The following is a 14,925-nucleotide window of genomic DNA, read 5'->3' as shown; positions in this document are numbered from 1 at the left end:
GTTACTTTCACATCACGTAATCTAAAACATGCACCATCTAACTTAACTTCAGTGCTATCTTGAGGGAAGCAATGAAAAAGACTTTCATTGCTCTTGGTCGTGATTGAATTCTTGAATTTTTTATCCCGAAACAAATAATAATAACCACTATACTAGCAAACACAACATACTAAAGGAGCAAGATCAGATTTTTCACGTATTTGAATTCGATTTTACAGAAAATATGATACGAGCCTATTTGTTCATTGGATCCTGACTATTGTAGGAATAAACCATTTATTTTTGGAATAAATAATTTAAATTTATGCAAGTCACTAATGGCAGGCAGGGATACATATCCTGCTTAAAATTTCTTCTTTTTCACTTTGATATTATTATTATTACTATTATTATTTATGTAGCTTAAATGGAAATGGAGATAGTGCAACAGTATTTGATGAGATGAGTCCAATAATTCTATATGGGATTACCTGGCATAAGTTGGGGAATAGCTCGGAAAATAACACAACCAGGTAATCTGTTCAGATGGATTTTGAATTAGCGGCCAAGTGCAACCTGAAACAATAATAATAATAATAATAATAATAATAATAATAATAATATCATTATTATAGGTAAAGTTATTCCCTTTAAATACCACGGAGGCACATTCAGGACATGAAACCTAGAGCTCCATGATTTCATGACAATGCCAATAGAATGAGGTGGTGTGGTGGGTACCAATTTTTCAACACCTGTTGACGTAGGATTACATCTATCTGATCATTCCTGAAAGATGATGTTTCGGAGTTGTATTTATTGTACAATTATGTCTATGTGGTTGTTCCTCAGATGTAATTGTTGCACAGTTAATTCCCGATTTACCACGAAAATCGTCTGTAGCTACATTTAGATTGGCAACAGGCCATGATTGTTTGGCCAAACACCTGCATAGAATTGGAATATATCAGTCCCCTAACTGCCCATTGTGCAACTCAAACCAAGAAATGGATTCAGAACACCTTAAAATCTGTGCTTCAGTGGCTGGCCATGATAATATCTTTGAAAAATATTGAAGTGCAAGAGGTCAAATGACTTTATTGTCAAATGCCTGGCATTAGAAAACAACAACATTTTAGAGTTGGATGTAGTGAAAAAACCACTCCGTTCACACTGCATCAACTCCGTTGTAATTCTGTGTCTGAAACCTTGCGGACATCTCCACAGAAGAGCACCCCACTGGCTTTTATCCCAGGAAGTAATCTGGTGTGGAATATAACAGGAGGCTAACCAGATCCTATGACCATTCTGAAAAATTAGCAGTGAAAAAAAATCTTACTGCCAACTGAGACCTTCTAGTCTGTAGCCAGTTTCTCTACCAGTTGAGCTATCTGGACGCCGTTATAATCATCACTATTGTCTTAGTAGCGTATTTCTCGTGTTACAGAGGCATACCTGGCATTGTATGCCAAAGACAAGATTATAGAAATGGACTACAGTTTTTTCTTTCTTTTTCCAAGAGTAGAATAATCGATGTCAAACGGTCAAGGAAGAAAAGCCCAGTAAGAGAAAAAAAATTAACAAGCCTTATAAGAAAAGGTGTTTAACGACATGAAAATTATCATTTTCAATAGTAAGAATTGATCTGCGATCCAAAAAATAATATATAAAAACTTTAAAATAATTATGGAAGCTTTCTAGCTAGAGTAGTTCAAAATACGTCGATTGTTTTTTGGCTTCATCATCAGCTACACCAGCATGTTTTCCTTGCACATGACCTGACATCAACACAGAAATAGGATGCAATAATCTTCGACTATGTGCTCAAAAATGCAGGTCACAACTTTAATATAGTAATAGATTAAAACCACTATTTTATTAAAAGCTACATAACAATGTTTCCTCTTATACAAAACAACTACATAACTCAACATATTTTCAATTCACTGTAGAATTATTTCACAAATTAACTCAATAACCAAAACACTTGGTGAAAACAGTGGTTTCTCTTGCAAATTTCAATTGCATCACTAGTGTTTTTCATTTATATTTCTTCTTTTAGAATATAGCACTTCATTATTCTTCTATTTCTTCTTCTGCCAGACAAGATTTAGGTCTTTTAGATCTGTTCAAAGGCTAACAACTGGTCTGCCCATGTCCTGCACAGTCGGCCCCTGTCTCTCTGTCCCCTATAATGTAATGCTTGCCATGGATATCTTGAAGGAAATCATTAACTTCATTAATATAACGGCAATCAAAATGGAAACCTATTCCGAATCATAGTGAAAATCTATCAAAATTACGTTTGCAAGTAGGCTGCTTATTGGCATGACTCCGTCGCATATCCTTTTCTGAAGTCACAGCACAACATTTCACTAGCATTTCCCTTCTGTAAAGTTACAAAGTACTACACATTAAATAATTTATTAAATTGGAATTCATTCTTCTCACAGAAGGTACTGAAAGTGTTATGTTCTACATCTTCTTAAGAAACCATTATTTACACGCATCAGTTCCTCTGCACTAACAGACCTAATTTCTGTTCGAAAGTTTCCTTTTACTTTATTTAGAGCAGCCATTGTCAACCGGCGTGCCGCGAAAAAATGAAAATAGGAAAAATAAAAGTGAAAAGAGTAGTAAAAAAGTGAGTCCACGAGAGTCAACATTCAGTAAACACAGTCCCTCTAAGTCTCAAAATTTCCTTCCAGTTGGAACCTACTAATTTAGATTATATAAGTGTTCCGCAGGATTTTAAATTACCCCTTTAGTGTGCCACATGTTGAAAAAGATTGAAAAATGTTGATCTAGAGTGTGGGTATTAGTTGCACACAATTTACTTTTTACCTTGGGGTGCTGGGAAATTTACGTCTAAACTTATGTCTTGTTCTGCAACAGGATTTCAAGACACTATTGTATACGTCTTCAAAATGTAAAAAAAGTATTTATTTAATATGGTGGAGTTAAGGCCAACAGGCCTCCTCTACCACACCACCAGAATAAAATAAAGCAGAGAGAAGTAAATAACAAAAAGAAATAAAAGTATAAATACAAATACAAATACAAACAACAAAAATGCGAAAAGAGGGGAGGACAAAAAACTATAAGTACAAAAATAACATCATTATATTTACATATGATTTTTAGAGAACCTGTAGATTTATTGCCACTCTTACATAAGATCACTATCGGTCCCTATCCTCAGTAAGATTAATCCAGTCCCTACCATCATATTCCACCTCCCTCATTTACGTTTTAATATTAACCTCCCATCTACATCTCGGCCTTTCCAAAGGTCTTTTTCCCTCTGGCCTCCCAAACAACACTCTGGATTTGCCCATGTGTGTTACATGCACTGTCTATCTCAAATGTCTGGATTTAATGTTCCTAGTTATGTCAGGTGAAGAATACAATGCGTGCAGTTCGGTGTTGTGTAACTTTCTCTATTCTCCTGTAACTTCATCCCTCTTAGCCCAAATATTTTCCTAAGGACCTTATTCTCAAACACCCTTAATCTCTGTTTCTCTGTCAATATGAGAGTCAAAGTTTCACAACCATACAAAACAACCGGTAATATAACTGTTTTATAAATACAAAAAGTGCTAATATAATATATTATCAAATATCTTTAACAGTTATATGAAATGACTGAACATCTAAAATAAGTGACAGATTGTACAAATTTTAAGAGAAATAAACAGTAACAACTTTGAAACATTTACAATAAAATAAGATATTGAGTTTACTGCATTGCACTCTACTCAGCAAGATGTTTAATAAAATGGATATGCGATAATGCAGTCAATATATACTGATTATGCAAAACAACACATTGCATTACCACGAATGAACCATGATTGATGATTAATCTGTGCACAGATTGCTACAGGTGGCAACAAACTGTAACTTTACAGAGATGAATGTCAGTGAAGTGTTGTGATGCCATGAGTTCATGGAAGGACATGCTGACAGTCGCAAGTGGTTTGCACCAATAAGTGGCTGATAGTTTTAAAGGATTCTAACTGTACCTTCAAATATCAGAGAATACATTAATAATTGAAGGGTTCAGAACCATAGTGGGCCAACCGCCATTTACTAAAACCGTAGAAAACAAGGGTTAAAATGAAGTTATTACCATAATTCAATGGAAACATATAGCAAATAATATAAAGTATACACATTAAAAACTAAATGATATTTCAATCTTCATTAAACTATGGTATTCACTTAACTTTCAGCTGGCTACGGACTGGAAGGTCCGGGGTTCAATCCCAGGTGGTGACAGGATTTTTTCTCATTGCCAAACTTTCAGAACGGCCCCGAGGTTCACTCAGCCTCCTATAAAATTGAGTACCGGGTCTTTCCCGGGGGTAAAAGGCGGTCAGAGCGTGGTGCCAACCACACCACCTCATTCTAGTGCCGAGGTCATCGAAAGCATGGGGCTCTACCTCCATGCCCCCCAAGTGCCTTCATGGCATGTTACGGGGATACCTTTACCTTTTTTTTATTCACTTAACTTTAACCCTTGTTGTTGACACAACTCCAAAAAGTTAATAAGATTGTCCGTCTCCAATGGATTCCAGCACACTGTGGAGTCACGGGGAATGAAACCGCAGACACACTTGCAAAGAAAGGCACAACAATAAAACAAAAGCCTAAATTTAATTTCTCATATTCCTGAATAAAACGCTTGATTATACTACAAAATTTTCTCATTCATACCTACAAGAAATAGAATCAAATGCTAAAGACAAAAAAATGGATTACACTACTTTCCAACCCAGATATAATCCCCCAGAGGAAAACAGCAGTTGCAGCCTTCAGACTATTGACAAATCATGACTGTCTAGCAAGTCATCTCTACAGAATAGGTATCTCAGCTTCTCCCATATGTGTCCTGTGTAACGATCCAGCAGAAATGAATGAAGATCACTTGAAGACCTGTGAAGCATTAAAATCAGAAGAAACTACAGTTCAAAAGTATTGGAAAGCACGACTGCTAATGGCTTCATTGCCAGATGCAAGGCACTAGACAACAACAACAACAACTTTAACCCTTGCTTTCTCCGTTTCTAATAAATGGCGCTTGGCCCACTATGGCTCTGAACCGTTCAATTGAAAATGGCATTATCATGGGTCATTTAAAACGTAAAATTTCCCCTTTGTATAATTAGAACTTTTGTCTTCGCCAAGTGTTCCTGAACCACTAGTACTTTTTGATATCATTGCTTATGTGAGACCGTGCAAGCATGCTTCCTGAAACTTCGCGAATGTCTGTAAGATTTACCGCACACGTCGCACTTGAAAGGATCTTCCTTTACGTGGGTTCGGGCATGTTCCCTGAGATGCCGGGCAGCTCTGAACTCCTTACCACAGACGTCGCAGATGTACGGTTTTTCGCCCGTGTGAACGCGCGCATGCTCCCTCAGTTGCATGGAAACTTTAAAATTCTTACCACAAACGTCACACTTGAAAGGCTTCTCATCTGAGTGACTGCGGACATGAACAAGAAGATTTGGTCTACGCCTGAAATTTTTGTTACAGATATCACAGTTGTAGGGTTTCTCCCCCGTGTGGATGCGGATGTGGTCGTCCAGAGGCCTCATGGCATCGAAGCCCTTCCCGCATAAGTGACAACGATAGACCCTTTCCCCGGAGTGCATTCGCAAGTGGCATTTGAGAGCGAAGGAACTCCGGAAACTCTTACTGCAAATCTCGCAGTTCATAGGCGTCTTGTGGAAACGTTTGTGAGCGTTGAAAGTACTCGAGTACCTGTATTCCTTGCCACATATTTCGCATTTGAAGGGCTTCTCCCCACTGTGAACACGTAAGTGACCTTTCAACGAATTGGGGTATTTGAATTCTTTGGCACAGAAGTCGCACTTGAAGGGCTTCGCTGACGTGTGCGTCACTGCGTGATTCAGAACATGCTGACGTTTCTTAAAGCTCTTATGACACACATTGCACTGGTAAGGCTTCTGTTGCGAGTGGGATTGTCTGTGTTTTAAAAGAAAATGTAGCTTATTGTACTCTTTGCCACAAATTTCGCATTTGTAGAACTTCGGAAATGAAGAATTGAATGAAGAACTGAACACAGGAACAGGTAGCACAGCTGCAGCAATACGATGGCTGTTGACGTCGTCAAGGCTATGTACTTCTTGAGGTCTGGAAATTAAAACATCTGTGCTTACGAATGCTGGATGATGGCTAGTATCTCAGTTCAGACAAGAAAACTTTCAAGCTCATGCAAGTGATCCTACTGTGTACTTCGACATATTTGACAGTACTGAATACAGGAAGGAGACGATTCCCCTCTCAATAAACAATTTCCAATTAAGAATAAATGTAATTTTAATATAGTGGTACATTAAAATTATCTTACCAACTTCTATTAATAATTTATGGTCTGCAGAACTTTCTATGGGGTACTACCCAGTCTAGTATATAGTCACGAAGCTCAATACGTAAGGAATATGCATGCATAGATAGTTGCTTACCACTAGGATCGCTAATATCGCCTCATTTCAGACAATACGAAATAGTACCAGTACAGTCTGTTGTTCCTAGCACCCTCAACAACTCAAGCTTCGTGACTGTGGTACTGTGGTTCGTAACCTACGTAAGAAACTTCATGCACAATGAGGGGTGTACACATAGCTGTAATATTTCTTCCTTAGGTAAGTTTCAAATATATCTATTAACCAAATGTCATTTGCTGCATATGATGCAAATTGATTAGATATGTTTCAATTTTGCGATTAGCAGATTATAATCATAGTGTTAGCACAGTCTACTATATACAGTCGCGAAGCTCAATATGTAGTAAAAATGCAAACATGGGTAGTTGCCCACTACTAGAATCGCTACTATCGCCTCATCCTCGCAGATCTCTCTCCTAGTAGACGACAAAATATGTTACACTTTCGTTGTGTTCTTTTGGAAATATTAACACCTTCCTTCCATTATTGAAATATTAAATGCATAAAGTTAATTTATTATTTTAATGAAGTATATTAAATTCCACCATAAACTCGAAGATACCTGCAAGAAATAGGTTAATATTAATTTTGTTTGTGCAAAACGAACTGAAATTTACTATAATCGCTTCACTCATTCAAGATTATAACGATAATTAACTATGAAACCAATAAATATTAATTTGCATTTCTCTTTACAACAATAATAATGGAAATATGAATTAATGGAGTAACTTACGTGTACCGGTACTTGAAGTGTAGGCTTACGTAGTTAACAAAGTGGGATGAGGTTAAGCAATAATAATCACACCAGAATTGGAAATAAAACGTGATCAATAAATTTCATTAAAACAAACTTAATTTTTCTACGTTTCTAGTAAAATATTATTATTCCAATTATTGTATTTTAGCCATTAACATTTTCATTACAACCAATAACGAACATTTCACAAGCATCAATGTGAAATACGCAACGCGCTAGCACTCGATGTAAATACGACACAGTCCAAAGTCGACCGTTGACAGTCTATTGTTTCTAGTTGCTAACCGCTTGGAGCGCTTTATCACGAGATTTGCAAAAAATCACCTCAAGCTTCGCGACTGTATATAATAGACTGTGATGTCAGTCACAATCATAGTCACCACAACTGTGGTCATACTCGTCACAGTAATAGTTATAGTCGTAGTCGTAATAATCGTCGTTATAGTGGTGATCACAATCAGTCGTAATTCTAGTCATAATCCTCGTAGTAATAATCGTCAGTCATAATCGTGGTCAGAGTAATATCACAGTCTAGTATATACAGTCACGAAGCTCAATACGTAGTAAATATGCAATCATAGCTAGTTGCTAACCACTAGGATCGCTAATATCGCCTCATTACAGACAATGCGAAATAGTACTGGCACAGTCTATTGTTCCTAGTACCCTCAACAACTCAAGCTTCGTGACTGTGTATACTAGACTGTGTTAATATTCAACAGTCATGATCATAGTCATCATGGTTGTAGTCAGTCATAACCATAGTAATAGTCATCATCGGTGTCATACATGTCATGGCAATATCTATCAATCGTGGTCATAGTAATATCCACCAGTTGTGGTCATAGTCATAATCATAGTAATTCATCAGTTGTGGCCACACTGTCCAACTGAGTGATTATGTCGCATGGTCGTCAAAATGGAGGAAATCAAGTGACAATTACTAACTTAACAGGACCCCTTTCTTTAAATTATTTTAAAGTTTTATAATATTACGCAGAATTATAATTCCGTAGAGCAAATTTTTTCAGGAAAAATCCTAACTGCTCAGTCACTAGCCTTCACAGAGGGGCCAGCAGAAACGGGTGGGGGAAACAGAGATGAGACATAACCATACAGTTGGTCATAGTCATAATCATAGTAATTAATCAGTCGTGGTCATAGTCATAATCATAGTAACTCATCACTGCAATCACTGTACAATGACTGAAGGCATAAAAATGCCTATCCCTGTACTAGCCATTTATCGAGGTTTATGGATTCAATTCCAGTTGGAAGGAAGGATTAAAAATGGGTCACAGAATCAGTCATGGCTAAGTCTGAGAGTGAAGACGAACTATGAGATTTATAGCACGAAAATGAATTTTATCCTTGGTACGAATTCAGGTATAATGTCGCCCATTTCTCATCAATGTCGAAATTCGGACGTCGCATAATCGACCTATGTTTGTGGCCTAATAGCATAAGGAATTGTTTCACCTTCACTTGTAATCGTACCAATTAATTTTTTATGAGTAAACACCATGTTTTGTGTGATTCTCTTGAATTAAGTTCCATGTTTTCGATATGTGGTGTAAAGCAATACATCTAGGTTCACTTGTCCAAACTATGACGCAATTCACTGTCTCATACATCTCTAACTTAATTTTTAATTGTGAAATTGACGCATGAAAACATGGAAATCATACGAGACCTCCTACTACTGTACTCACCTCTCAATGGAATCTTCAATCGCAATTGTAATGTTCGGCATTGTCTCCTCCTTCAGTGCATCTGTATTACACGGCTCATGCTATAGGAGAAAATTGCATCATAATGCATTAACATCAATAACAGGAATACATGTATTATAAACACTGCCAACAGTACTGAAAATTTTAAAACATAAATTGATGAGTGGTGATCCCAAAATGCGTTATGATCCATTTTTATGAAATGACTAGACTGAGCATGTTTTTAAGTAACATGCACAATAACACAAACTTTCAGACAAGGAATGGCTTTGGTTCTGAAGAAAACAAGCTTGAAATATGATGATAGAGGTCTCAAACATAATCATGTATATGTATCAATCATAAAAATGGCCAAATGGACTGAGCGAGTTTTGCGATCACATCCTTCAATTAATGCCTTGCAAACTTCAAAGAAACTCTAATGTTTTTTTTTATTGGGTTATTTTACGACACTGTATCAACATCCAGGTTATTTAGCATCTGAATGATATGAAGGTGATAATGCCGGTGAAATGAGTCTGGGGTCCAGCACCGAAAGTTACCCAGCATTTGCTCGTATTGGGTTGAGGGAAAACTCCGGAAAAAACCTCAACAAGGTAACTTGCCTCGACCGGGATTTGAACCCAGGCCACCTGGTTTCGTGGGCAGACGCGCTGACCATTACTCTAATGTTCAACTGCTGGTTACACGAGGACAATACAATATATTCAGAATGATACTCTGGGCTATAAAAAGCTATTAATATTCACGAAATTATTTCCTTCAAATTTGGTAAATATGGCAATAAATAATCAATAATAATTTAACAAAATATTTCCTTTAAGTGCATGAATTGCTAAGTGATTTTATTTCATTTTTCCCATAATGGCATTTACTCACAAGAAGTCAGCTGTGTAGACTAATTCACCGACAGAGTCGTGGGTGCGTCATAAGAGGCTGGTCTATATGCTACACTTACAATGAGATTAGATGATGATGGAGATTAGTTGGGATGCCACAGGGGAACAGGAGCTCCCATCCCAAGAGAAAATCCCTGTGTTACCTGGACCACAGACTTGCCTAACACAATTCATAAATCGGAGGTATGCCAGGGACCGAACCTGGGTCTATAGGTCAGGAGTCCAGTGGCTCGGGACACTGAAGCACTGTGGTAGTTTTTGCTAAGTGAATAAAATCTTACATTCATACCTTAGCAGATAAAACAAAGGTGTGTTACTTGTCAAACATCTGAAATGATTGAAGTACATACATGTCAAGTAAATAATATTAGTTAAAAAAAAGTTCACGACCAACAACTGATTGAAATACACCGTTTTCATCCTGATCTGATTAATCTATAAGTCTTTTAATGATTTGGAATAGAAAAACCACGTGTGTTACTCCTGAAGATAGTATTCTGATGTAAAAAACTTATTCCCACACTACATTATGTAATTAGGGTGTACCTATGTGGAGCTAGTGTACTGCACAGTGGTGTAGCGATCTAAAGCATCCTGCCTAGCACTGGCATTACGAAATGCTCGTTGGTTCGAGTCCTCATGGGGGAAGAAATTTCTCAAAAAATTTCGGCCAGTGTATGGGACCAGTGCCTACCCAGCATCGTGATGCAGTTGTGAAGGTACAATATGTAGCGAAATGCAATTACGAAAGCGAGCTATAAAGGCTGGTGCGATCATCTTGCTAACCACATTCTGGTTGGATGAAAGCCCATCTATGCTTCAGAATGCACCCGTGAGGCTAACAAATGGCTGGTCAGTCTGGGCACTTGAAGAGCTGTAGCGCCACAGATTTCTATTACTTATTACAATATGGAGCTAAGCATCTCACACAAATAGATCCTTTGGTGTGGAGAATATATTATCTGGGATTTCTGGTATTTTTCACACGTAGCCTATTATTTGCACTGCAAGGAATGGCGAAATCAAATGAACCAGGATGCAACATGTAGCATTTAGAGTCATGTGACTGTAACATTCTTGTTCCATTCTCTCTCTAATTATTTATTTTATACTGTGTACTTGGACTATTGTGATTCAAAATCTGTTAGTTAAACATCAGAAATCATAATTGAGGACCGTTTTTGCAAAACTTGCTAACTGAAAAAACTAAATTTTACAGGAGAGACAAAACACTATAGTAAGCAAGTTTTGCTGTATCTCTCACTTATAGGAGCAAGCAAGTTTTGAAAAAACGATCACACTTTGACACACTACAATGAAAAGAAATAACCCAATTTTACTAAGACGCTTTGAACATCATATAGAGGCCTGCCTTGTGTTAACAAATCCATAAAAATCTCAATTTTGCTAATTTTGCAGTTAGCAAGTTTCGCAAAAACGGTCCTTAATTGGTCATTTTTAACATAAATACGTCTACATCACGAAGTCACTATGTCTGAAAAGTAATTTTAATAGAAGGCATATTTACGTCAAATTCTTTCATATAGATAATGTATCAGCATGTCATAGTTACTGTACATAACATAAAATTGCAAGTGCACGAACTTCTGGACCTTAGCCATAATATGTATTACAGAATACTAGTATACAGTACTATGTAAGCAAACTGTCAGCTGAATGGTAAGAATGTAAACTATCCTCATGGTAACCAGGCTTCGAATTGTAATTCATCCAAGTGAAATTCGATATTTTCTACAGGAATTGAGATGTCTTGAACCCACTTCTCCATTAGGATTATCACAAAATTTTACACAACTTAGTGTGGTCACACGAACTCTTTTCCATTTGAAATTTCGAAGTTGTATTCAATATAGTGGCTTTCAAACTGGCAAAGTGTGTGTAATTGGTTGATTCACTGGTGTTACAATACATAGGAACATCTATATCACCTAACATACAGTTAAAGACATATAATAATATGGTTTCAAACATTTGAATCACTCTATATTAAGTGACAACTGCACAATGTGGATGTTGAAGTCGCCACTTGACCAGACGTTTGAGTCAGCTACTTCACCCTTATGAAGCCAATGCATGAAGCAGGAAGTGGTATTCTTGAATAAGGGGTACAAAAGTCAATTTGCAAAAGGAAAATTCTACTCTACACAAAAATGACAGTTATGAAGGGCTGATTATATTTTGTATACCCCCTGCAGTAAAGCAACTATAGGAATACCTTTTTCTTCTTCTGTTTCCAAATTAAAACGCGGAAAAATATTGTCAATATTCAAGGAAAGTTTCCCACACTGTCTACTTTTAGCACATCCATCTGTCTTAACGAACTAATGTTCCTGCCAGTATTTGTTCTCTTATTTTGTATTTGTTTGTTTTTGAGTTACTAAAATTATAAGGCTTATTTATTTTCAAAAGACTCACATTGTACAAAGTACGACAGGAATTGTTGAAAATGAGACTGATGTTTTCATTACCTCCTTTAATTTTTTTTTCTTACACCGAACTCAGAAAGTAACAACTCACCTCAACTTCACACTTTGACACAGGAATTGAAATTGGATCTTCATTTTCTTTACATTTAATGTCTGACATGTCGTCATAGTTCTGGTCGGAAGGTTCTTCTTTGATTTCATTTATGTCCACTCTCAAGAAATCCCCTTCCTGTGTATAATAAAATGTTCATAAATGAGTAAATTACACTATGATACATAAAAATGGAGGAAATGCCATTTCAGCATGCTGATCTGCCATGACATGCATAAGCATCCCCCAAGTGGTGAACAGTGGATATTGTCAGTGGGGTTGTTTGACAATCCTCCTGGATCTGGTACCCAGTGGCAGGTATGATGCTCCCAAAAGTTTGTGGGTTGCGTGCAGGTGATATAAACGCCATAATATGAAAATATGATGGCTACATTAAAATGGTTACAATTTTTGCTACATCACTCTCGTACATTAAAGAGCAAGAGGATTAATGGCTTCATTGTCAAGTTTTTAGCTTAGTTAACAACTGTTACAAATTAATTTGTCTGAACTGTTAAGAGTTAAGGTATGAAGTACTCACCACTGATATTTTTCCTTCATGTTCATTTACATTTTCTTTTTTCAGGTCCAAAGTGTCTACTTCGGGTTCTGTTTTAATAGCATCCATGATAACTGAAATAAAAACAATGTTGATTGGTATGCTAAAAGTAACAGTTTAAATCTCCAAACCACACATTTTTTTAGTTTATTATTGTCAAAGCTATACAATGTAGGCTACAGACCATGAATATAATAAAGTACAAATGCACGGAATCAACTATTGACACATTTAACTTAATCTCAAATTGCCCATTTATGAGTAGTAGCTTGTTAAACACCTAGGCCTACAACTTTATAAGATACAATAAAGGTATCTATACAATATAATATAGTCTACAACATAGTAATTCCTATGCTAAGACATCTAATCTAATCCAGTCTAGTACATATCGTCGTTGTTCCTGCAATAACTATGTGACATATTTATCGATTTTCAGATTTTTCCTCTATTAAATAACTTAAATAGTGATACAGCAAATAATAAAATCTCCTATATGTAATTATATTTCTTTCTTTCGAAAATTTAAGAATTCACAGTCTCCAATGTACTAATGCCATAGAACGAATAAATGAGTTTTCCTTCCTACTGAACAATTTTATATTTTGCACACAAGAGTTATTGCAGGAACAACGACGATATGTAAAATTAATCGGTAATTAAAGAACAGTCGATACAAATGGCACCGGTACCCTAGGGTAATGTACTAATAGGAAGTTATGCTACCACTTTAATCTGGAGTCATTTTCAAATGTAAAATTAGTCCCTAATTATTAAAACATTGATCCTTACTTTCATAAAAATAATATCCTTCTTACAGAAGTTCACTTCTGACTCAACATTTAAACGGCCTTGTTGAATTGATAAATAGATATAAAAACTATTACGAATTATTTCAACGAACAACGTTTCTAAAATAAAGAAGAGGAAAAGGTAATTATGAACTTAAAAGGGGGAAGCAGCAATGTGAAAACACGATATGTGCCGTATTTCAACGAAACCTATACAAATCTGTGAATTTTGAAATGTAGAATCAAACATACTTAGGTTATTGACTTAGGTGGTCGGCCATTTTACGGAGATAGATTTAGGCCTATTTATAACAGTATTTCTAAGTTTCAAGTTGAACCTCGATTGGCACAAGCCATGTGACGGGACTCTGGTTCGAAACTCCGTGCTTCCACACTTTAGTTCCATTATTTTCTATAAAGATAATTCATCTTACGTTACAATTACATCATCTAGTCTGCTGTCAAAAAATCTGAAAGTTACAATTTATAGAACAATTATATATTACCGGTTGTTCTGTATGATTCTGAAACTTGGACTCTCATATTGACAGAGAAACAGAGATTAAGGGTGTTTAAGAATAAGGTTCTCAGGAAAATATTTTGGGCTAAGAGTGATGAAGTTACAGGAGAATGGAAAAAGTTAAAGAAAGCAGAACTGCACGCATTGTATTCTTCACCTGACATAATTAGGAACATTAAATCCAGATGTTTCAGATGGGCAGGGCATGTTGCACGTATGGGCGAATCCAGAAATGCATACAGAGTGTTAGTTGGGAGGCCGGAGGGAAAAAGACCTTTGGGGAGGCCGAGACGTAGATAGGAGGATAATATTAAAATCCATTTGAGGGAAGTGAGATGTGATGATTGAGACTGGATTAATCTTGCATAGGATAGGGGCCGATGGCGGGCTTTTGCGAGAGCAGCAATGAACCTTTAAGTTCCTTAAAAGCCATAAGTAAGTAAGTGAAGACAATTCATCATATTATGTATTGAATTTTGCATCTTTGTAAGCGTCTTCGATACCAACGACACTCACAATTCTGTATTGATATAAGTAATAAATATATAAAATTCAAAATACAATGCATTCACACCCCTTCATTTCAAATCTTGTTCTTTGATAGTATCGTTCTGTTTTTGTTTCTTTACTAATTTCTAGGTAGTTTATTAAACTATGCTAAAACTTTAAC

At 36.4% G+C, this 14,925-nt stretch overlaps 1 protein-coding gene across 1 annotated transcript; it reads right to left on the bottom strand.

Annotated features, from left to right (window-relative positions):
* Nucleotides 1–1,836: 1,836 nt before the first annotated feature.
* On the bottom strand, nt 1,837–14,164 carry LOC138715291 (zinc finger protein 737-like). The gene is made up of 5 exons (XM_069848053.1): nt 13,737–14,164; nt 12,927–13,018; nt 12,386–12,523; nt 8,928–9,007; nt 1,837–6,141 (listed from the first exon to the last, which is right to left on the bottom strand). Exons 2-5 carry the CDS (start codon nt 13,011–13,013, stop codon nt 5,199–5,201), a joined length of 1,248 nt encoding a protein of 415 aa, XP_069704154.1. The 5' UTR covers nt 13,014–13,018; nt 13,737–14,164; the 3' UTR covers nt 1,837–5,198.
* Nucleotides 14,165–14,925: the final 761 nt, after the last annotated feature.

This window comes from Periplaneta americana, chromosome 2 (genome assembly GCF_040183065.1).
Source record: "Periplaneta americana isolate PAMFEO1 chromosome 2, P.americana_PAMFEO1_priV1, whole genome shotgun sequence".
Classification (NCBI taxonomy): Eukaryota; Metazoa; Arthropoda; class Insecta; order Blattodea; family Blattidae; genus Periplaneta; species Periplaneta americana.
This window is presented reverse-complemented; position numbering and strand designations above follow the sequence as displayed.

Coding starts and splice junctions, on each gene's coding strand:
- LOC138715291 (XM_069848053.1), bottom strand. CDS start 13,013: ATGGATGCTATTAAAACAGAACCCGAAGTAGACACTTTGGACCTGAAA. Junction 12,524..12,926: donor ATGAAGGAAAAATATCAGTG/GTGAGTACTTCA, acceptor TATTATACACAG/GAAGGGGATTTCTTGAGAGT. Junction 6,142..8,927: donor ATTGAAGATTCCATTGAGAG/GTGAGTACAGTA, acceptor TTTAATTTCCAG/ACCTCAAGAAGTACATAGCC.